The sequence below is a fragment of the Siphateles boraxobius genome, unplaced genomic scaffold (assembly GCF_051911475.1).
Source record: "Siphateles boraxobius isolate OS27281-9 unplaced genomic scaffold, OSU_SipBor_1 70, whole genome shotgun sequence".
Taxonomy (NCBI): Eukaryota; Metazoa; Chordata; class Actinopteri; order Cypriniformes; family Leuciscidae; genus Siphateles; species Siphateles boraxobius.
In genome coordinates this window covers 1,792,501-1,815,000 of record NW_027509198.1, presented here as the reverse complement: position 1 = coordinate 1,815,000, position 22,500 = coordinate 1,792,501, and the positions used below count along the sequence as shown (strand labels likewise).

At 39.8% G+C, this 22,500-nt stretch overlaps 2 protein-coding genes across 2 annotated transcripts in view; one reads left to right on the top strand and one right to left on the bottom strand.

Moving 5' to 3' along the window:
• Nucleotides 1-4,877, bottom strand: part of pcdh12 (protocadherin 12) — an 11,890-nt gene extending 7,013 nt beyond the window's left edge. Inside the window, exon 1 of the mRNA XM_077217201.1 lies at nucleotides 1,441-4,877. Within this exon, the coding sequence (XP_077073316.1) occupies nucleotides 1,441-4,338 (2,898 nt within the window). The 5' untranslated portion in view covers nucleotides 4,339-4,877. The remainder of the gene's footprint in view (nucleotides 1-1,440) is intronic.
• A 10,086-nt stretch (nucleotides 4,878-14,963) lies between these two features.
• Nucleotides 14,964-22,500, top strand: part of itln3 (intelectin 3) — an 8,721-nt gene continuing 1,184 nt past the window's right edge. Inside the window, exons 1-5 of the mRNA XM_077217200.1 lie at nucleotides 14,964-15,083; nucleotides 15,684-15,824; nucleotides 17,912-18,159; nucleotides 20,184-20,339; nucleotides 22,086-22,206. Coding sequence (XP_077073315.1) covers nucleotides 14,993-15,083; nucleotides 15,684-15,824; nucleotides 17,912-18,159; nucleotides 20,184-20,339; nucleotides 22,086-22,206 — 757 coding nt within the window. The 5' untranslated portion in view covers nucleotides 14,964-14,992. The remainder of the gene's footprint in view (nucleotides 15,084-15,683; nucleotides 15,825-17,911; nucleotides 18,160-20,183; nucleotides 20,340-22,085; nucleotides 22,207-22,500) is intronic.

Genomic DNA, 22,500 nt, shown 5'->3' with positions numbered 1-22,500 from the left:
ATTTATCATTTATTACAGTATACAGGGGAACTTATCACATAACTCACTTTAATCTATTATAATAAAAGTCAAAGACAATTTCTGTGTTCAAGATGTCTGAACTACCACATATGACAAGTTTGAAGGCCATTTGGTTTTGGTAGAATGTCATAATTCACAATATAATTTTAGTTTGGGTTTCACTTAATTTTGATGGTCCCTTTTGAACATTTTGTGTCTACTTTTAGTCTATAAGTAATGTTGCCTCTACATGTCTGCTAACTCTCATTAGAGTGTTACTAGAGTATTAGTAGACTGGTAGGGTTAGGTTTAGAATAAGTTGACATGTAGTTACAAAGTTACTTATAGTTACTATAATGTCTGAGGAGTTTCACAATAAAGAGTTGGCAGATATTAAGCAGACTAATACTCTAATGAGAGTTAGTTAGCATGTAGTTGCAAGGTTACTTATAGTCAACAGAATGTTTAAAAGGGACCATCAAAATAAAGAGTTAACTTTGTTTGTTATAGATTAAGCTACAACATAGTAGACGGCCAGCCTCCATTAAGCATTCTGGGATGGGGAAATGGGTTAGAGAGATTGTTAAGTTGTTAAGGACAGGAAGCTGTTTCTACACAGGGTCTATTCTTCTAGAGGCTATTTCCTTCCAGGATGTGAAGAAGAAACCCAGCCTTGGCTGCGAGGACAGGCACCGGTGACATTTCAACCCCTTTCCTCTGCAGCCGCCACAGGTCTCATTTGCCAACTGGGCCAAGTGAGTAAGGGAGGGTGGATTAGAGACAGGGGTGGAGGGAGGTCAGGATCCACGCTCTTCCTGACTGGCCTCAGTATTCACGTGAGGGCTCAAACCCGTGCCAGGACCTTTTGTTCTGCTAAACACTTTGGTAGAGGTAAGCATCTGGGTGGAACCAGACCCAAAGGATACAGCGTTTGACTAGCACAGCACTTTTGGGTATTTTGAAATATTAGCTGGTGAAAAGTAGTTATTCTCACTTTTCTTTTTGAATCTTTTTGAACATAATGAGAATCAGATCAGTTCAAGCTATTTGTTGCTGACTCCCTCCAGCCCATACATGCCAGAGAAGTATAATGTTACTGTGCAGAAGTATCATGGACCATGGAATGAATCTGTATTTTCTTGACTCTGTAATGTGATAACATTGAGGATTGGCAGCGTTTTCTCCTGAGGCATATTAAAGGTTTAAGTTACTGTTTGACACTGAAATGTTTCTGAATACACTTCATCATGCCTTCATCATCTGTCAACTGTCCCCTAAGGCTGCTATAGATATGGGCCGGTACAACTCCAGAGTGGGAAAACTATAAAGTACTTGAGCTTATATGAACTGGAGTGCCTTGAAATAGCCTTCAAAGTAGAATGTATTTTCATATCTGAAATGTTAAAATAGTAAAACAATAAAAAAGACAAATTCTCTTACTTGCACCTCCGGTGAGGCAGAGGACAGTTCAATAGAACCGTTTTCTGCAAAGGCCGCCATAGACAGCCGAACAAGATTCCTCAGGATCTGCCTGTGGTCTGACTCTTCCATCCGTCCTCTTCTTTCTGTAGTCTTTGGTCTGCGTAATGTGGCCTTATTACTAGGAACTGAAGCCATTGTTTGTGAGGGGTCCATGTTCATGGGCTTGACTTCGTCATTTTTGTTTCGTCTAAGTGTGCTGGTCTGTGAGTTTGCGAAAGAAGATGAGGAAGAATTTCTGGTCTTTTGCAGGGTTCGATAGGGTGTTCCTGGGTTATAGGGAAGTGTCCCGTTCCACTCTATGCTCCCAGGCTTTCTGAGTATCTTGCTTTGAGTGAGTGGTGGGTTCCCATCCATTTCCATATGAGCTTGATTTTGAGTCATGCGAGCAAGGGTTGGTGTAAGGGTAAATTGGCCCTGTGGATTTGGTTTTTCCACTAAGGGTGATGTAGATGACAATGCCTCAGCTTCATCTTCTTGTGGGGTTTCTTTACGACCCCGCAGCGCCGGTACCAACTGGATGTCAGTCTTGCGAATGTGCTTTTGAGGCCGTCGTGGGTGACGGGTGTAGGTTGACTCAGCCTGCCTACAGTTGTAAGCACGGTTATCCCGTTTGTTAGGATGACAGAATGTCTTGGCCAAAGCAATGGCTAGAAATAATACCAGGCAGGTTGATCCAAGGCAAATGGCCAAAAGCATTGTAAAACTGTACTTGGCCTGGTTATCCCGAGACAAGTTCTTCAGGTGGTCACGAAAGTTGATGAAAGCTACTTCCAAAGTGGTTCGGGTGGTAAGCATAGGCGTTCCCATATCAGATACCGCTATGCCCAGCTTAAAAGTTCTGCCGATCAATTCTGTGGCATTAGATGTGTTCACGTAGAGCTGCCCAGAAGCTTTGTCAAGAAAAAAATTGTTAGAAGGGTTGCCATCTGTTATTCTAAAACTGAGTCTTCCATTGAGACCAGAATCTGGATCACTGGCCCGAATGGTAGTGGCCAGAAAACCTTCGGGTTTATTGGGGGTAGAGTAATTTCTTGGTATGTGGAAGTTATCCTCGAGGGCTTTATCTCCAAGTTCAGTCACAATCTCCCCTTTTTCCACATTCACTGGGACATTTAGCAATGCAACTCCCTTCTTGGGAGGTGGCTCATGGATTATGGGGTAATTGTCATTAACGTCCTGTACCTCAACCAGCACTGCTGCACTACTGGTCTTTGGTGGGTATCCTTGATCTACAGCCTCAACAATAAATGAGTAGGAACGGGATTCCTCATAGTCTAATGATTGCTGGACAGTTACAGCCCCACTGCTGGGGTGGACAGAGAAAAATGCTGTTGGTGTCCCCAGTTCATTTGACTCTTTAATGGAGAATGATACCCTTCCACTGAGGTCCAAGTCATCATCATGTGCCTCCACAGTCAAGAAATGGAAACCAGGTGTGTTGTTCTCTTTGAGGACACTCCGGTAGTGACTTTTGGTAAACATTGGTGCGTTATCGTTTTCATCCAAAACATGGACAGTCATGTGCTTAATGCAGGACAGAGAAGGATCACCATTGTCTTGCGCTAGAAGAGTAAGGTTATATTCCATCTGTCTCTCACGATCCAGAGTATCATTGGTTACAATCATGTAATTGTCTCCATGGATTTGTTTGAGTCTGAAGGGGCCAGATTCACTCAGAATGTGCACTCGTATCTGCCCATTTGCCCCAGAATCGGCATCAGATACCATCACGAGAGCAAGGAAAGCTTCATTTGGTGCTCCCTCTAAGACTGTTGCAACAGGGGAATTTTGTGGATTCCATGTTATGTGTATCCGAGGAGCATTATCATTGACATCTCGCAATTTAATCTGCAACTTGTGGTGGGACGGGTTAGCATTGGGCCCCAGATCTCGAGCTTGGATGTCTACCTCATACACATTCTTTTCTTCAAAATCTAAAGGGCCTTGTAAAGTCAAAGCACCTGTTTTGGGATGGATGCTAAATAGTTTTTGCACTTCCACTGGGACATGTTTACTGAGGGAGTACTCAACCTCTCCATTAGCGCCTTGATCAGGGTCTGTAGCACGGAGATTGATGACTATCGTCCCACGGACTGTGTCCTCTGCTAGCTCAATAACTGTTGGGGCCTCCTCAAATACAGGGCTATTGTCGTTGGAGTCAAGAATTGTGACTATAACTTTTGTGCTGCCTGATTTTGGTGGGTTTCCTTTGTCCCAGGCTGTCAGAACCAGTTCTAAAGATGGCTGCAACTCCCTGTCCAATTCTTTGATGACCACTAATTCGGCCTGCTTGGCCCCTCCAGATGTTCGGACATCCAGAGCAAAGTGCAGGTTTGAAGACAGGGAGTAAGTCTGCAGGCTGTTCGGTCCCGAATCTGGATCTACAGCACGGTCCAGAGGGATGCGCATTTTTAGTGAGGCCGTCTCCGAGATCTCCACCTCCTGCACTAGACTAGGAAAGACTGGGCTGTGGTCATTAAGGTCCATCACCTCCACATGAACTGAGAGGAAATGCATAGCACCACCCATTCTGTAGAGCACACTGAAGGCTAGTTCACAAAGTTCTTCCCCCGAACATAGCTCCTCGCGGTCCAGCCGGCGTAGTGTTGACACGGTACCATCCCTTAAAGCAACTGTGACCGGTGGGGCGTGTCCGTGCTGCACGACCCGGAAGTTTTCCAGTGACCCTGTCACCCCACGCTCACGTAGGTCATCCAGCAGGCGACCCACCCTTGTCCCTGAGGGCTGTTCTTCCCAGACACGATATTGGATAATGAGGGGAGCGGAGCCCATATTGTGGGCGTAACAGGGTGGACACTCATTAAGAGCTGCCAGAAGGAGCAAAACCTGGAGCATGACTGTGTGTGAGGTTTTCTATTTCCTTTTACGTGGAGTCAGATGTGCTAAGCACCTAGATAGGCATTCTAATGCATCACAAGACATCTACAATTTACAAAAGATATTCAAAAACCTATACACCAAAACCTATACACCTACTCTATGGTTAAAAAGGAATACTAAAGAGAAGAAAAATGCTTTAAAAATAATTTATGATTAAAACAGTACCATCACAACCAGGTACTCTATAAATTACTATTAAAAGAGAATATGAAATCACAAAAATGAGAAAATAATCTAACTTCATAGAAGTGTTACCCGTAAAACTAAGTTTTACTGATGTCAATGGACATGTTACTTAATACAAATATTAAACAATAAACAATCATGGTAAAATATTGGTCACTATTCACACAACAAAACCACTTTCATAAAAGATTATGCACAGACCCTTCTGATTTTTAAATAAAGCTTCAGCCAAATCAATGTTATTCTAAAGCACTACTCACTCACACACAGCTGCAGCTTCCCGGCTCAGGACTGAAGTGAGGAGCTGTGGAACTGGGATGGCACATTCAAGGGGGATTGGCCTGCGAGTCAGTGACAAACATCGAGGGAGGAGTGTACAGTGCTGCTTAACTCCACCCGTCTGTAGCAACGAGTCTGGAATCAACGGTGGGCTTTTAACGAAACATGATCCCACGTCTTTCATTTACTGCCTCTAGCTCTTCACACATCTGACCTTACTCCTTTTCCAAACTGTCTAAATAAACACAATAAGAGTCGTAGTGTCTGGAATCTGTCATCAGTGTTGAAGCAAACCTAAGGTGAGGCCCTCAGGGGCCCTGAACACAAAAACACGGCCTGGATCTGAACCCTGAGAGTGCTGATGTAAAGTCCAGAACCTGTTGCTGTTATCACAAACCCAGAAAGTCACTCCTGTGACACACTCCAACAACCTTTAGTGCTAGACATTTTAAAAATAACTGATTTGTGCTTCGATTTGATGGTTTTGTGAAATGTCTGGGAGTTGGGGAATGTATTTTTTGTCTTTGTATACCTTTGCAAAGTCTGTCTTTATTACAAAACAGGGACAGACATACCAAATACTAAAATGCATGTTCCTTTTTTTCTTCAATCTTACTCGTTAGAAGTAAGTGGTCATTTGTATGTTGCATATAATTTGAACTGGAAAGAAAAGATTTTATAAAAAGTGGTATCCATTGGTACCTAGTGGTACCATTTTTTTAAGGAAATAATTATTTATAAGCTAGTGCATTTTTAATGCATTTAACTAAATAAAAGGACATTGTTCTAGATTAATGAGTGTAAAAAAATAATTGTTAGTTCACAATACCTTATGCATTAACTACTACCATTTGCATATATAATTTCAAACGTCTCCCAATGATTTTGGTTTTAGATTTTAAGATCCCAAACCAAAATAATGGATTTGTGCTTCAATTTGATGGTTTTGTGAAATGGCTGGGAGTAGCCAAAATTATTTTTTTGTCTTTGTATACCTTTGCAAAGCCTGTCTTTATTACAAAACAGGGACAGACATACCAAATACTAAAATGTATGTTCGTGTTTTACTTCAATCTTACTCGTTCATTTGTATGCTGCATATAATTTGTACTGGAAAGAAAATATTTGATTAAAAATAATTGCTTGTGGTAGCCTAATCCCCTTTTTTTTGTTTGTTAATTAAATCATTCTTTATATGCTAATGCATTTTTAATGCATTTAACTAAATATCTGGACATTGTTCTAGATTAATGAATGTAAAACATTTTTTTAGTTCACAATACCTAATGCGTGAACCTACCATTCGTATATTTAATTTCAAACGTCTCCTGATGGTTTTGGTTGTACAAGCAAGAGAATGATATGTTATTGAAGGCTTGTGGCCAATGAAAAGAGGATGGTGAAAGGGGAAAAGAGCAGACCCCACTTCCCCTCTTCATGGGGGTCTCCTAACATCAACTATCCCATTACCTGGAGCCAATAAAAGCTTTTCCCAGAGTGATAACACATGATATCAGACGTGACAGCCTTGCCCTGTTCAAAGAGATCACAGGCCTACACGTCGGGTTGTATATTTATGTGTGATCTGATGCTTATGAAGTGGACTGTAGAGAGTTATTCCTACTCTAGGAACTGGTGTGCATGTGTTTCTCAGGGGTCAGAGGTCACTTCATGTGATCAGGGTCTATCTCTTAAATAAACAAGGCTTTGCTTTCACACATAATCCTCTCTCCAATTTCTAATTAACTCCGTTTGGGCGAGTATAAACCGAGGGTTTGACTACTCATGCTCTCGTGTTCGGTTCCTCCACACTGTTTCCTGCAATCCGAGTCCCAGTTGTTTGCTTTTTAACTTTCTCCCCTTCACTCTCTTTCTGCAGGTCACAAAGGATATATATTAAAGCAATAAGCCCAGTGAAGCCTTGGTTTACTGTGGACTTAGAACAGTTGTTGTCCTTTACACACACAAAGTGGCATGAGTATAATAGATTTGGTGAATTTATTTATTTATTTTTGCTGTGTGTTCCATGTAAAAATGCATACAGGTTTTCATTTCAACTACTCATTTTAAAATATTATTAATGTTAAACATGTACACTCTAAAAAATGCTGGGTTTTTTCAACACAAATTTGGGTCTAATATGGACAAACCCAAATGTTGGGTTAAAAATGTAATTAAAAAATGTACAGTTGAAAGTGAAAGTTGGGTTAAAATTTTAAATTAAATTTTTAACTCAACTTTTGGGTTTATCCATATTTGACTCAAATTTGGGTTTAGAGTGTATATTTTTCTGTTTTTTGTGGTGATATATGACCTGGACATGTTTTTGAAAGGTTCACACATAAGGATCTATTTTCCAGTAATCGTGTGAATGGTGAGTGAAGCTAAACTGAGAGAAGCATATCTCGCTCGGTTTTTCTTTCAAAATACCACACATGCATGTGGACAAAAACCTAATACAATTAGTTTTTCCATATGAAATGCACCAAAACAAAAGTCCCAGTATATCCTGTATCTGGCTGCCACATTGCGTCAATGAGGTTTTCTTCAACATGGCATACGTGAATTAAATTAGACCACAGTCCAGACACATTCTCTCTCTGTGTGTGTGTGTGTGTTTCATGAGCCTCCCCCGCTTCCCCTGCCTCCACCTCCTCTTATCACACCAGCACGAGGAGTTAAACATCCGTGTACGGTGTAAACAGTAGTGTGTGACAGTAAACCCAGGTGAACTGCTGCTGTTGATGCTTTCGGCAGACGGAGAGGAAACGCTGAAGACGCACATAAACACCAGTTTCAGTGGCTCGAGGTCAGCCGTCTCATCTGAGGCCTGGAAGAAGGAATGCCAACACATTCCTGACAGACGACACACTCTTATCTCCAGATGGATATTCAGACCAATCACAGCCATCTGACAAACAAGCTGCACTGTCAAGCACACTGGTGTCTCACAACAAAGAAGAAAAGACTTAAAAACAGTCGGGAGGGCTGATATCAGAGTTACAAATGACAACCAAATGAATACAAGGTTTAAGAAAGTGATGCATTCTGTTGAACTATATCACAAAGTCTCATCTCTGAGAGACAGACAGAGAGAGGAGAGAGAGAGTGAGAGAGTCCAGCAGGAGATAAAGAAAAGACTGAATCGTTGGGCTAAAGAAGATTAGACTGAAAGAGAAGCCAGGAGTGGGTTTCAAACATCTGTGTCTGCAGTGCATGCATGAGGAAAATGTGCACATTAGAGACTCTTTATGCCTCCTAAATCATTGAGCACTCATTTGACTAAAGATATTACAGTTTGTCTCTCTTGCTCTTTTTCATATCAATGTTTCAGAGCTGTTCTGTGTCAAACATCCCTGGCAACAAGATGTGTATAAATACACAGATTATAAAGTACATGGTGGCTCTCTCATTCACTCTTTTACCAGAGGAAAAGGCTTCAGTCATTGACACACACACTAACACACACAAACACACACACACACACACACACACACACACACACACACACACACACACACACACACACACACACACACACACACACACACACACACACACACACATTGTCTGTGCTCTTGAACGCTTGTCTACGCATTTCCTCTATTTGGCACAAGTGTTCAGGTAGGCGTAAAGACTGTGTGTGTAGAACTTTTGATTACTCGATAGGACACACTTAAATGCAAAAATTCAAGTGTTTACAGAGCTTTTAATTATTATATTTTGAATACTTTGCAGTTTAAAATAAACTTCTACATGTCTGTAGAGTAGTTGCTGTGTAACTAACAGAAGACACAAATTTTAAATTGTGGTGCTTCTAATTAAGTGACAAAAACAGTTCCAAATGTTTTACAAAATAGGCCTACACACACCATACTCATCTTTGCACCAATAAAATGTGCAACACTATGTTTTTACTACCAAATTATATGTAACTTAAATTACAGTGGAATATTTTCTTCGACATCTCACGATTTCAGGGTACATGAGTTCCCGAACATAATGCATGATGGGATACGCTTAGCCTGGAATACCGTTCAGAAGCTTGTAGGTTTAGTGTGCATTAAGAGTGTGCAGACCCGAGAGTCTTCTTGCTGAGAGTCGACAGTGCTGAACACTGAGCCCTGTCTCTCTCTAAACCAGCATAAATCTGTCTTCACGTCTCTTCTGGTGATCATGTATCCTGTCTTGGTTCCTGCCGCGTGTCTTAATACGAACACCCTGAACACACACTCCACCTGTACAGATTGTCTACGCACGGATCAGCCACGACAGGTGTGTGTCTCGGCTCTGTCCAGAGTCTCAATCATGGCAGCTGTGCAGTGTTTAAGGGTCAGGTGTGTGTGATACGGGTAAGGTTAGGGTCAGGTGTGTGTGATACGGGTAAGGTTAGGGTCAGGTGTGTGTGATACGGGTAAGGTTAGGGTCAGGTGTGTGTGATACGGGTAAGGTTAGGGTCAGGTGTGTGTGATAAGGGTAAGGTTAGGGTCAGGTGTGTGTGATACGGGTAAGGTTGGGTCAGGTGTGTGTGATACGGGTAAGGTTAGGGTCAGGTGTGTGTGATACGGGTAAGGTTAGGGTCAGGTGTGTGTGATACGGGTAAGGTTAGGGTCGGGTGTGTGTGATACGGGTAAGGTTAGGGTTAGGTGTGTGTGATACGGGTAAGGTTAGGGTCGGGTGTGTGTGATACGGGTAAGGTTAGGGTCAGGTGTGTGTGATACGGGTAAGGTTAGGGTCAGGTGTGTGTGATACGGGTAAGGTTAGGGGCAGGTGTGTGTGATACGGGTAAGGTTAGGGTCGGGTGTGTGTGATACGGGTAAGGTTAGGGTCAGGTGTGTGTGATACGGGTAAGGTTAGGGTCAGGTGTGTGTGATACGGGTAAGGTTAGGGTCAGGTATGTGTGATACGGGTAAGGTTAGGGTCGGGTGTGTGTGATACTGGTATAAGGTTAGGGTCAGGTGTGTGTGATACGGGTAAGGTTAGGGTCAGGTGTGTGTGATACGGGTAAGGTTAGGGTCGGGTGTGTGTGATACGGGTAAGGTTAGGGTCGGGTGTGTGTGATACGGGTAAGGTTAGGGTCAGGTGTGTGTGATACGGGTAAGGTTAGGGTCAGGTGTGTGTGATACGGGTAAGGTTAGGGTCAGGTATGTGTGATACGGGTAAGGTTAGGGTCGGGTGTGTGTGATACTGGTATAAGGTTAGGGTCAGGTGTGTGTGATACGGGTAAGGTTAGGGTCAGGTGTGTGTGATACGGGTAAGGTTAGGGTCGGGTGTGTGTGATACGGGTAAGGTTAGGGTCGGGTGTGTGTGATACGGGTAAGGTTAGGGTCAGGTGTGTGTGATACGGGTAAGGTTAGGGTCAGGTGTGTGTGATACGGGTAAGGTTAGGGTCAGGTATGTGTGATACGGGTAAGGTTAGGGTCGGGTGTGTGTGATACTGGTATAAGGTTAGGGTCAGGTGTGTGTGATACGGGTAAGGTTAGGGTCGGGTGTGTGTGATACTGGTATAAGGTTAGGGTCAGGTGTGTGTGATACGGGTAAGGTTAGGGTCAGGTGTGTGTGATAAGGTTAGGGTCATGTGTGTGTGATACGGGTAAGGTTAGGGGCAGGTGTGTGTGATACGGGTAAGGTTAGGGTCGGGTGTGTGTGATACGGGTAAGGTTAGGGTCAGGTGTGTGTGATACGGGTAAGGTTAGGGTCAGGTGTGTGTGATACGGGTAAGGTTAGGGTCAGGTATGTGTGATACGGGTAAGGTTAGGGTCGGGTGTGTGTGATACTGGTATAAGGTTAGGGTCAGGTGTGTGTGATACGGGTAAGGTTAGGGTCAGGTGTGTGTGATAAGGTTAGGGTCAGGTGTGTGTGATACGGGTAAGGTTAGGGTCAGGTATGTGTGATACGGGTAAGGTTAGGGTCGGGTGTGTGTGATACGGGTAAGGTTAGGGTCAGGTGTGGTAGTATGGGTCGGTTTAAGGGTAGGTTAAGGTGTAAGGGAAGGGCCAACTATGTAATTACAAATATAATTACATAAATTAATTACAGCTGTAATTACAAGCTGGTATTTATAAAATATAAGTACAATGTAAAAACATGTATGTACACAATAAGTCCATTGTATCAAATTATTAATTTCCATGTAAGTACATAGTACATAAAGCCACTTAATATAAAGCGGGACCATAAATACTGTAAAAAATGTATTGCTCATAGTTAGTTAATGTTAGTTAATACATTAACTAATGTTAAATAATGAACCTTACTGTAAAGTGTTAGCAAAGTTTGCGAAGAGTCTGTTCATCTAATCTTGTCAGTTGAGTGGATCTCTGAGCTCGGACTCTCATTATCCTCATTATTCTATCAGCATCTGAGCTCTTTCAGTAATAAAGGTAATGTTCGTCCTCTCTGAGGCTGCAGAGAGACTGAGGATCTCCACACATCAACACGAGCCAGCCCTTAAACACTGCACAGCTGCCATGATTGAGACTGAGGACAGAGCCGAGACACACACCTGTCGTGGCTGATCCGTGCGTAGACAATCTGTACAGGTGGAGTGTGTGTTCAGGGTGTTCGTATTAAGACACGCGGCAGGAACCAAGACAGGATACATGATCACCAGAAGAGACGTGAAGACAGATTTATGCTGGTTTAGAGAGAGACAGGGCTCAGTGTTCAGCACTGTCGACTCTCAGCAAGAAGACTCTCGGGTCGAGTCAGGAGTCCTGTCTGTGTGTGTGTGTGTGTGTTCTCCTCGTGTGTGCTCTGGTTTATAGGTGAACTGGGAATGTTAAATCGGAAAAATCATTGTCAAGAAAATTCATGGACAGTCTCTCGCGTATGGCAGACAGCAACATAGTGTCGGCCCAGATCCGGCCCACATCCGGCCCGTGTGGAATCCAGGTGTACCGGATGTGGGCCGACACTATGTTGTGTACATGATGGGGATTGTAGTTCTAGACTAAATATGAGCATTTACTCATCTCGCTTACACAATAACAGATTCATATTCCTCACAATGAATAAAAACAGTGAAATGCAAACTCAGAATATTATGCAAATCTGCAACAATTATGTTAAATAACACAATATACTTCGATGATCCAATTCAACCATACTTACAAGCAAAAATTACTTTAGATAAACATCAGATTTGCTGAAGATTAACAATCATTAAAAAGTGTCACTCTTGCCTTGTTCAAAGGGGAATCAGACACACGCGTTGAGAAGCAGATCAGATGTTCAGATATTACATATGCATTATCTAATTATTAACCATTCAAAATTTAAATTAACTATTCAAACTATTCAACTATTCAAACAACTATTCTAAATTAACTATTCAAAATGTGTATTGGTCAATCTCAGCCAACTTTTTTTTTTTTACAAGGTTTAAGCAGAAGATGGACACATATTTTCTCAGTCCTGTTACCGAAACTATTGTGCCATTTAAAAAGCATGTTTAAAAGCATGTCAATTAATTCCTTTGTTTTCCCCACAAGAAAGTGTTTATTTTAAAGAAATTGTTGGTTATATGTTCAAATAATTGATATTTGTGGAAAAAAATCACTATATATTAAGGCAAGGTGTATTTTAATAAAAAACACAAAGCCATTTTTTCATTTTAAAGAAGACCGAACCCTCAAGTTTATAATTGTTTTAATAATTTAATTTATTAAACTATTGTATAAATGATAGACCAAACAAAACTGATAAAAAGACTGGTTTAACTTTATTTTTTTAGAAGAAGAAAAAAAATAGTAACAGGAATGAACACTTTGTAACAGGAATGAACACTTGGTAACAGGAATGAGTGTCCATATGTGTGTGTATTGGAGAGAGTCTACATGACTGTGTGTGCATAAGATTTCTGTGTTGAAGTGAATGTACTATGTGCTAGAAGTACTTCACAGAGAAGGGGGTGGAAGGAGAGAGAGAAGAAGAGAGATGGAGGGAGAAAGAGGGAAATTAAGACAAAAAAGGGGTAAAAGAGAGGGTTGCGGGTGTGTTTCGCTCCTTCCATTGCAATATGCCATAGGTGGGTGTTTCTGGCATCTGTATAGTATGGGTTTTCTCCATTTTCTACAAAATATAAGAAAGACAAAGACACAACGTTTAAGTCACCTCGTGGTGGACTGGCTTCCTGGAAGTATGGTGTTCACATTATAAAACTAATGCTAATGTCTACAATATAAGTAATTGCAACCTTAAAACTCATAATTCAAGTGAATAGTATTATATAAACTAATATTTACAGTATTAAATCAACAAAACAGAGGACTCTACTCACTCCTGTTACTTTAACTCACTCCTGTTATTTATTCATATAAGCAACAGGACTGAAAGTAACAGGATTGAGTTTTTAAGCAAAAAGTTATCAAATACATGCCATATGGTCACATAGAATACATGCTAACAGCATGAGGACACTGAGCAATTTCTAGTGACTTACCAAAAGTTCATATTTTTTAAAATAAACAAATAAAATCTAAGAAATAATTTAGGTAACAGGACAGTATGTTGAGATTTAACTTCTCAGTCATAGTTACAATTTCATCAAATATACAGAAATTAAAATGAGAGGACTTACTTATGGTCTTCCCATTGCCTTCAGAAGATCCAGATGATGCAACTTCCTGTTGAAAATGTGTCTTGTGGAATATTCAAAAATTTTCGGGGGGGGGGGGGGGGGGGATGTGTTAGGGTAACAGGACTGAGTGAAAACCCGGGGACACGACTAAAATTTGTATTTTATCTAAAATATTAGATAAAATATTTTTTTCTCATGAAAAAAAACATTTTAAAGCATAGATTGGATATAAAGTCACACAACAATGCAAACAAATTAAGATTTCTGGAGGATTTTGATCATCATATTTCATGGTAAATTTTAGAGATAGAGAGTGGGGACATGCAGAAAATGCTATTTTTTAGTGTTCTATGTAGTTTTTATTAATGTTTTTAATTACACATTTTAAATTTGTAGTTAGCTTAATGTGCAGGACATTTTGCTTAATAATAAAATGTCTTTTAGAGTTAAATTTCATGCAATTTTATACATTTAATGTCCTGAGGACAGAAATGTCACCCTTTCGGTGGAATGGCTCTTAAATAGTTTTTCATTATTTTTCTATCTGACATTCGGAAAGATGCCAAGCAAGAGCAATAGTTGGTGAGTGTATCAGAACTGTATTCATCTCTGTAGAGTTCAGTAGTTACAGTAGTCAAATTAATAAAATAACAATAATCAAATAATAATATTTTTTTCTATTTGACAAGCTGACTAGGAAGAAAAACAGTTTTGTGTTTTATAATATATATTATAAACAAGCAAATTGTGAATTATTGCCAAATATTGCACAAACCACATTGCCTAACTATTCTCTGTGATGTGGTAAATTCCCACAAAGGATTTGATTTTGGGAAATTTAGCAGATTATCAGTGATTGGGAAATGCCTGAATTGAAGCCGATACTGACTGACTGACAGACACACTTCAGTGGACATTGGCCTTGGTTGGGTTCTTGTGCAAGCAAACGTCCGGCTGGTCACAGAAGTGTTTTAATTCTGCACAATAACACAGTTTTCATCAGAAGCTTCATTGTAAAATCTCCAAGTGGCAAATAGAGAATTAAAAGAGAAAAACACAGCAAAGATGGAAATGAAAAAGAAACATTCACAGTGAAAAGTGCTTAACAAGTTTTGTTTGTATGAATTAATAGGTTACTTCTGAGATGTTATATAATATTTTTGACTTGAATAAAGCCAGTTAATTTAGATTTGACCATTTATTTCATATAAGAAAATAATCTCACTTTTTCATCAGAATCGAACTCAACGAATGGCAATGATCCAATGCATTCATCCCTTTCACAAATACATTTCCCACTTTCCCGTAATTTGAGTGATGAAAGCACGTGCCAAGAACATAAATATGGGATGTAATGTTCTATAACAAACTGATAAGTTGCAGAAAAAGTAAACAGCCTATGATGATGTATTGGTGTTTCAGTAATGGGCATTTCCCTGATTTCCAGTGCAGCCCTGGCTTTACTGTGTTTAATGATTACACGCTGAGCTGGTGTTGCACAATCAAGCTGTTTTACTCCAGATATCAGCTGGGATGATGGGATAAAAGCCGCTGGACAGAAGAATGTCCATCAGACGAGACGAAGAGCTGAAACTCAACACGATGCTTCGCTTCGTTTCATTCATGATGTGCTTTCTGCACGTACAGCACACTGGTGAGTGAGTCACTGCAAACAATGCTTTTATAACGTATTTGAGTCTTGTTTTTAGTCCAAATCTCAAAAAATTCTTCAATCAAGATGCATTTCCTAGAGGAGTAAAATCACATAAGATATTGTCTTGTTTTCTGGAGAAATTAATCAAAATTATGTGAGTTGTTATTTAAAAAAAAAGCAAAATTATCTGCCAATGGAATAAGAAAAAATTATCTTAATTCAAACAGAAACATGATTATTTTTCTTATCCCATTGGCAGATAATTTTGCGGGTTTTAAGCAAAAACTCCCTTAATTTTGATTTTGACAAGACATAATATCGTATGGCATTTTAATACTTTAGTAAATGCATGTCGATTTAAGAATAGTTTGATATTTGGACTGGAAACGAGACTGAAAAGCATGTTTTGCAAGTGTGATGAGAAATTATTCTGAAATGTGGAGCTACAAAGTCTGTCGGCCCAGATCCGGCCCACATCCGGTACACCTGGATTGCCCACGGCCCGGATGTGGGCCGGATCTGGGCCGACACTATGTCTCTGTCTGGGCAGATTAGTTCATAGACGTGGTGGTCATCATATCTCTGTGTTGTTGTCTGCAGTTTTGGGAGCCCCTATCACCCCAAAGCCGATTATTATCAACGGCACCTACATTAACCCAGAGCTGGGTAAGTATCACGCTAGACTGAGGACTGTCGCTCGAAGCTGCCTGGAGATCCGAGACAAATACAACGTCACACAGGGTGAGTGCTGGCCATATCTCTCTTATATATCACTCAAAGCTTCAGTTTTACAACCATTCTGGAAAACTCAAATATGCTGCCAGTTCAGACACACTTAATTGAATTTATATTTCTTATCTTTTTTAATCAAATTTTTAACATACAAAATGACAAAGAAAAACAATCCGATATTACAACAGTAAGCAATATAACAGTGAAAAAAAATGTGTATTAAAAAAATGATGATAAAAAACTGGTCAGTTACACTGAAGAGTGAATAACAGAGATACAGAAAACAAATATTTGAGACAAAATATGCTTCAAAATATACACACGACTATACAAGTACTACAGATGATGTAAAATCGGTACAAAAATCTTGACTTTCAAGTAGACCAGCGCTGAAAGAAGAATTACAACACTCCCTGTATAATGCACTGTATAATGTATAATGCACTTAATCGCCATCTCTAAGTAGTAGAAGACACATTCGCTGGCTTCAATTTATATTTAAATGTATTTATTTCATTTATCCTCCTTATTTAAAACAGTATCTTGTACCTTATGCATTAAACTATGAAGTTGGGCACTCTACTCAACTTTACTTCCTTTTCCCGCGAGTTAAAAAAATAATTGGCAAAAGAGTTTTTAAGTGTAAGGCTCCAGCAATAATCTGTGGAAATAAGATCAATTCCTTTACTTGGTTTGTTTAAACATGCCCTGTCTGCTCACTTTAAGATGAAATACCTCTGTTATTAAAGATGCTTGTAATTTTTGATCTACTGTCCATACCTAATGTTTATTTGACTGTAGTTAGAAATTCATTCATATATTACCGTTTACTTATTTACTTATTATTGGCCATCTTGGCCTTTTGGTGGTTGTAAATTATGAACATGATGAACATATGCAGGTGTTGTTGTTGTCGTTTGTTTTGTTGTTTTTGTTGCTGTTTGCTTTGTTTTGATTTTTCACTTCTCTGTTGTTATGTAATTATTGTGTAATTATTGTGTTATATGTTAGGACCCTCTCGAAAATGAGATGATACATCTCAAGGGGTTTATCCTAATAATAAACCAATTTTGAACATTTATTTGATCAAAAACACAGTTAAAACAACAGTGAAATATTATTCTAATGTAAATCAGCTGTTTTCTATGTGAATATATAGTAAAGTGTAATTTATTTCTGTGATCAAAGCTGAATTTTCAGCATCATTACTCCAGTTTCCAGTGTCACATGATCCTTCAGAAATTAGTATAATATGATGATTTGATGCTCAAGGAACATGATTATTATCAGTGTTGAAAATAGTTTTTTAACAATATATTACTTTTAAAAATGAGTACTGGAATAGAAGGAATAGTATTGAACGGCATTAAACTGAGTTAAAGTTTGTTGAATGAGTAGAGCTGGACTCAAGAAGAAGCTCAAACACAAGAGTGTGTGTTACACTTTATTTTAAGGTGTCATTGTTACAGTGTAATTAAGAACTGAGTAATATTAATGAACTACATGTATTTACTGTAGGGTTAGGGTAGGATTAGGTTTAGGGTTAGTTGCATGTAATTATACATATGTTATTACTATAGTAAGTACATGTAGAATGTGTAACAATGACACTGTAAAATAAAGTGTTACTGAGTGTTTTGATTAGTTTGACATTATTTGGTCACTCCATAATTCACATAATTTGTTTGATATGTTGATTTAATGTAAGGCCGTTACAAGCTTTCAGTTTAATAAAGGGTAATACTTTATTTTGATGGTCCCTTTAACACATTCTGTTGACTATAAGTAACTTTGCAACTACATGCTCACTAACTCTCATTAGAGTATTAGACTGTCTGCTTCATATCTGCTAACTCTGTATTGTGATGCTCTTCAACAGATATTCTACTGATTATAAGTAACTTTGCAACTACATGTCAACTTATTCTAACCCAACCCTATCAGTCTACTAATGCTCTACTAATACCCTAATGAGAGTTAGCAGACATGAAGGTGCAAAGTTACTTATAGTCAACAGAATGTGCTATAGGGACCATCAGAATGAAGGGTAACGGAGTAAAGCACGTTGTGAGAGTGTGATCTGTGTCTCTCGGCAGACGGCATGTACATCTTGAGCACAGCGAGCGGCACGTATTACCAGGCGTTCTGTGACATGAGCTCGGCGGGGGGCGGCTGGACTCTGGTGGCCAGCGTTCATGAGAACTACATCAGAGGAAAGTGCTCTTCTGGAGACCGCTGGTCCAGCCAGCAGGGGAACGACCAGAACCGGCCCGAAGGAGACGGCTCATGGGCCAACACACACACCTTCGGCACCGCGGAGGGGTCCACCAGCGACGACTACAAGGTAAAACCTAAAACTTTTAGACTTTCTCAGTTTGTGCCAACCTACACAAACAGAGTATTGTGGAGGTTCAAACAGAGGTTCAGAGTATTTATTTTTCCTGCATTAATTTCCCCCCTGACAGAAGCATAGTGTCGGCCCACATCCGGCCCATATACATATCCGGTCCACACGATTGTGGATTCCACACGACCCGGATCTGGGCCGACACTATGTTACTATCTGGGACACATGTCTTGTAGAATTATGTGGTTATGTTTCATTAATACAAATCTGGATTTACCCTTTAAAGAATGGAAGTGAGTGTGACAACATGCCCCATAGGTGGGGTACATTATAACATGACCATATGACCAGGGGTTAAAGTGGGCCGGAACGGTCCGGAACTGCGTTCCGGCACCTCAGATAAATTATTAAATAAATAGATTCATTAATCTCAACGAATCTCGCTGGTCTCGAGATGGACCGACTGACCGACCAACCTCCCTTCCTCCCCGCTGAACGCGAGTGATTATAAATGTGTGAAATGCACTCACGGTGGTTGAGCGCGGTAAAGTTAGTTTAATGTTCGATATTTCGCCCGAACATTGTTTTCCCTTGCCACTGTTCTATAGGGTCCGCAGTCTTACAAAGATATCAAGAGCAGGATTAGTTTTAACATTATGTAAACATTATCGACATTAAATATTCGTTCAACATCACCGTGCATTAATGCTGCATATTTAAACCTGAGAATGCCTTGAATGCTCCACTAACTGCGTTAAACGTAGCCTATAATTTGTATTGTTTAAAATTACTTTTCAAATTCCAAAGCTTGTAGAAGGTTCCTATCGGCAATACTGACCTGACAGCCTTGAGTAAATTAACTTATCTAAGGAAATGATTCATAAAACTCATCAGTTGAGCCTATGATTACTTTCTTCACTGACACAGACGAAAATGAAAAGACTATCAGTCAAAGTTCAGCTTTATGAGGGGAAGAAATTACGGCAGGATAAGGAGACTGAGAGAAAAAGTAAGATTAAGATGAGAGAGCAGGTATTGACAAATAATCTAATGCACACTGACATGGTTTTAAAGCTATTTTTTATCCATTTTTTGGCCTTCAAAAGTCTTAAATTGCACATATGTAGGTCAGAGATATCAAATTTTTCTCAGGGGAGTCCCCGAACCCCCCGAACCCCCCTAACTACCTCACATTTAAATGCACATGGCTGTGGGGGCTGTGGGGTAATGTGGGCTGATGTGGCTACAATGCCAGGGCTCAATTTTTGGCCCAGTGTTCAGCAATTTTAACATAGTATCGTCATTATATCAGTGTTGATGGAACAAAATAAAACCATTCAAATATCAAGTAAATACGTATTGTGATATGTGGTGCCACACTCTAGTCCCAAAAAGTATTGCTATACCATGATACTCAATATGTTGTCCCACGGTGAGTCATTTTTCCCTGTTGCACCTACACAAATTTTGAGTTTTCCCCAACTACCAAATCCCACTTTAACCACTGCATATGACAGATTAAAATATTATCTGATCTAATCAAACAAATATATAAGACGAACTAAAATATTTTGTCAATAAAATACAATTATTGACTTTTTTAAAATAAAATAGCGGCATTTTTTAATAATTAAAAATAAACACGTTTTTGAGTTTGACAACAAACCCTACAAAACAGAGCTATACAGCATAGTTGAAAACATGATAATAATTAATAATACCTGAACATTGACTCTCAGTCTTTATTCACATTTTTCTCCTGGTTTCTCAATAGAATTAATACAAGTATAGAATAGAATACTATAGTTCTAATAGGGGTTTATTGTAACGCAGTGTGACAACATGCCCCGGTTTAAACCGTCCACGTGTCTTCTGCTGGTGAGATCAGCATTAAACAACTATATCACCTGTTAAATAACAGATATAAGATTAAAATAAGATCAGATTTGTCTAATTTTAAATAAACACTGTAAAAGTCTGTCACTGATATCCTGATACCCAGATGTTGTCGAATCCCACAGAATCCAGGCTACTACGACATCTCAGCTGAAGACGTGTCCGTGTGGCACATTCCCAATAATGAGCAGCTGAGAAACTGGCCGTCTTCTGCCATCCTGCGCTACCATACAGAGAGCCGGTTCCTGAGAGAGACTGGAAACCTTTACCACCTGTTCAAGGTCAGACACACTATCCTGTTTGCAATCAGATGTACTGCTTCTAAAGAGTCGGCCACATTTACACTGCTGCTTGTTGACTGTATCCAATTTATTTAACAACCAGCCCAGACAGCAACATATTGTCGGCCCAGATTCGGCCCACATCCGGTACACCTGGATTCCACACGGTCCCGGATCGGGGGCGACACTATGTTGGGAGTTTACATCTGCTTTTACACTATATGTGACCCTGGACAATAAAACCAATCAAATGGGTCAATTTTATGAAATTGAGATTGAAATTGAAAATCTGGAATCTGAGGGTGCAAAAAAATCAAAACATTGAGAAAATCAATGTTTAATGATTTTTGGCATAAAAGAAAAATCAATAATTTTGACCCATACAATGTATTGTTGGCTATTGCCACAAATATAACCGTGCTACTTGTGAATGTTTTTTTTTTTTATCCAGGGTCACATATAGCCTGCACATAACAACCCAATGTAGATGTACTAACCCGGAAAGCTTAGGCCGAAAATAAGTTAAAACGGTGTGATTTGCAATGGACGCAGATGAAACGATAATACAAGCTTTTGCTTTTTTTAAAGTCCCCCTGTAATCAATCATTTTATCCCTTAGAACTCATCTTTGATCACCAAAATTACATATTTAAATGTTTTTTCTTTATGCCTTAAAATATCTTGAATGTAACTCAACACCCTTGCCTCATTTAGTATGCGCGGTTCTATGAATATGCAAATGAGCCCCGCCTCCACTCACTCACTCACTCAGAGATCCACTCGTTGACGATCACACGTTGATCTGATTGGTTACAAGGTAGTTTGTGACGTCAGAAACACCAGCGATTTCAATCCGTGTTTTTGAGACTGTCTTTGGTTAAATGTGATTTCAATGATCAAAGATGAGTTTTAAGGGATACAATTATTGACTACAGGGTGACTTTAAATATGTGTTAATTTGCATACATTTTAAGGAAACAGAAATTTTGTTGATATATTAGAGTTCAGTTTTTATTTTACAGTTTTATCTTGTTTTATCACTCCATGAATCATGCTGTCAACCGCCAGAATTTTTTTCTTTTTACCATGTTTCTAAGAATAAAATGTTAAATGTATATCAGATAAATGAATGCTATATAAGGAAACCTTCAGAATATACCCAGACAGCAACATAGTGTCAGCCCAGATCCGGCCCACATTGGGTACAAGTGGATACAACACAACCCAAATGTGGGTCGGATCTGGGCTAACACTTTGTTGCTGTCTTTCTGGTAGGAATAAAACAGTTTGGTGTGTGTAAAGATTTCTGACTCAGTCCATGAGAAAAATTTATTTAGAGGGAAACAATAGTGAAAAACAATCATGAAATGTATTGCATTTGAAAATCTACAGATGCAACTAGATAAAGTGTATTAAAATAAACACCTAAATGTACATTTTGGAGGTTTTCTTTCCACAAGTCTGAAAAAAGACATGCTATAGAAAGCAAATAGCCCACAATATCAAACCTGAGCAGTGCCTGAAAAAAACAATGTGTTTGACTGTAGTGTCTTTCCTTGAAGACAAAGGCATTTGTGCAACTTGACGTTTCACTCAAAAACTCCTGTTGACTGACACTGAACCCCGACTGACCCTATACATACCCAATAAAATAACTCTGGGGGAAAATCAAAATGTTTTAAATTGAACAAATGTAAGGATGTGCTACTTGAGCTGAAGATGAGATGTTTTGTGAATGTGTAACAGAAGTTCCCGGTGCGGTTCGGAGCCGGACGGTGTGGCAGTGATGTGGGAGCCGTCAGTCCGGTGGTGTTTGACACGGGAGACAAAGACTCGACTGCAGACTTATACGGGCCGTCTGCTGGAAGTACTCAACTCCACTTCACATTACAGGGCCTGTTTACACCTGCTCACGTCATGCGTTTTTAGCCATCGGCCCAGACAGAAACATAGTGTCGGGCCAGATCCGGCCCACATCCGGTACACATGGATTCCACACGGCCCAGATGTGGGTCGGATCTGGGCCGACACTGTGTTGCTGTCTGGGTGATTCGTTAAAACCGTTTCATTTAAACTTAGCTTGAAGAGATGTCTTATCAGTCAAAAGTTTAGTATGGTGTACCACAAGGCTCAGTTCTAGGACCGTTGCTGTTCACTCTGT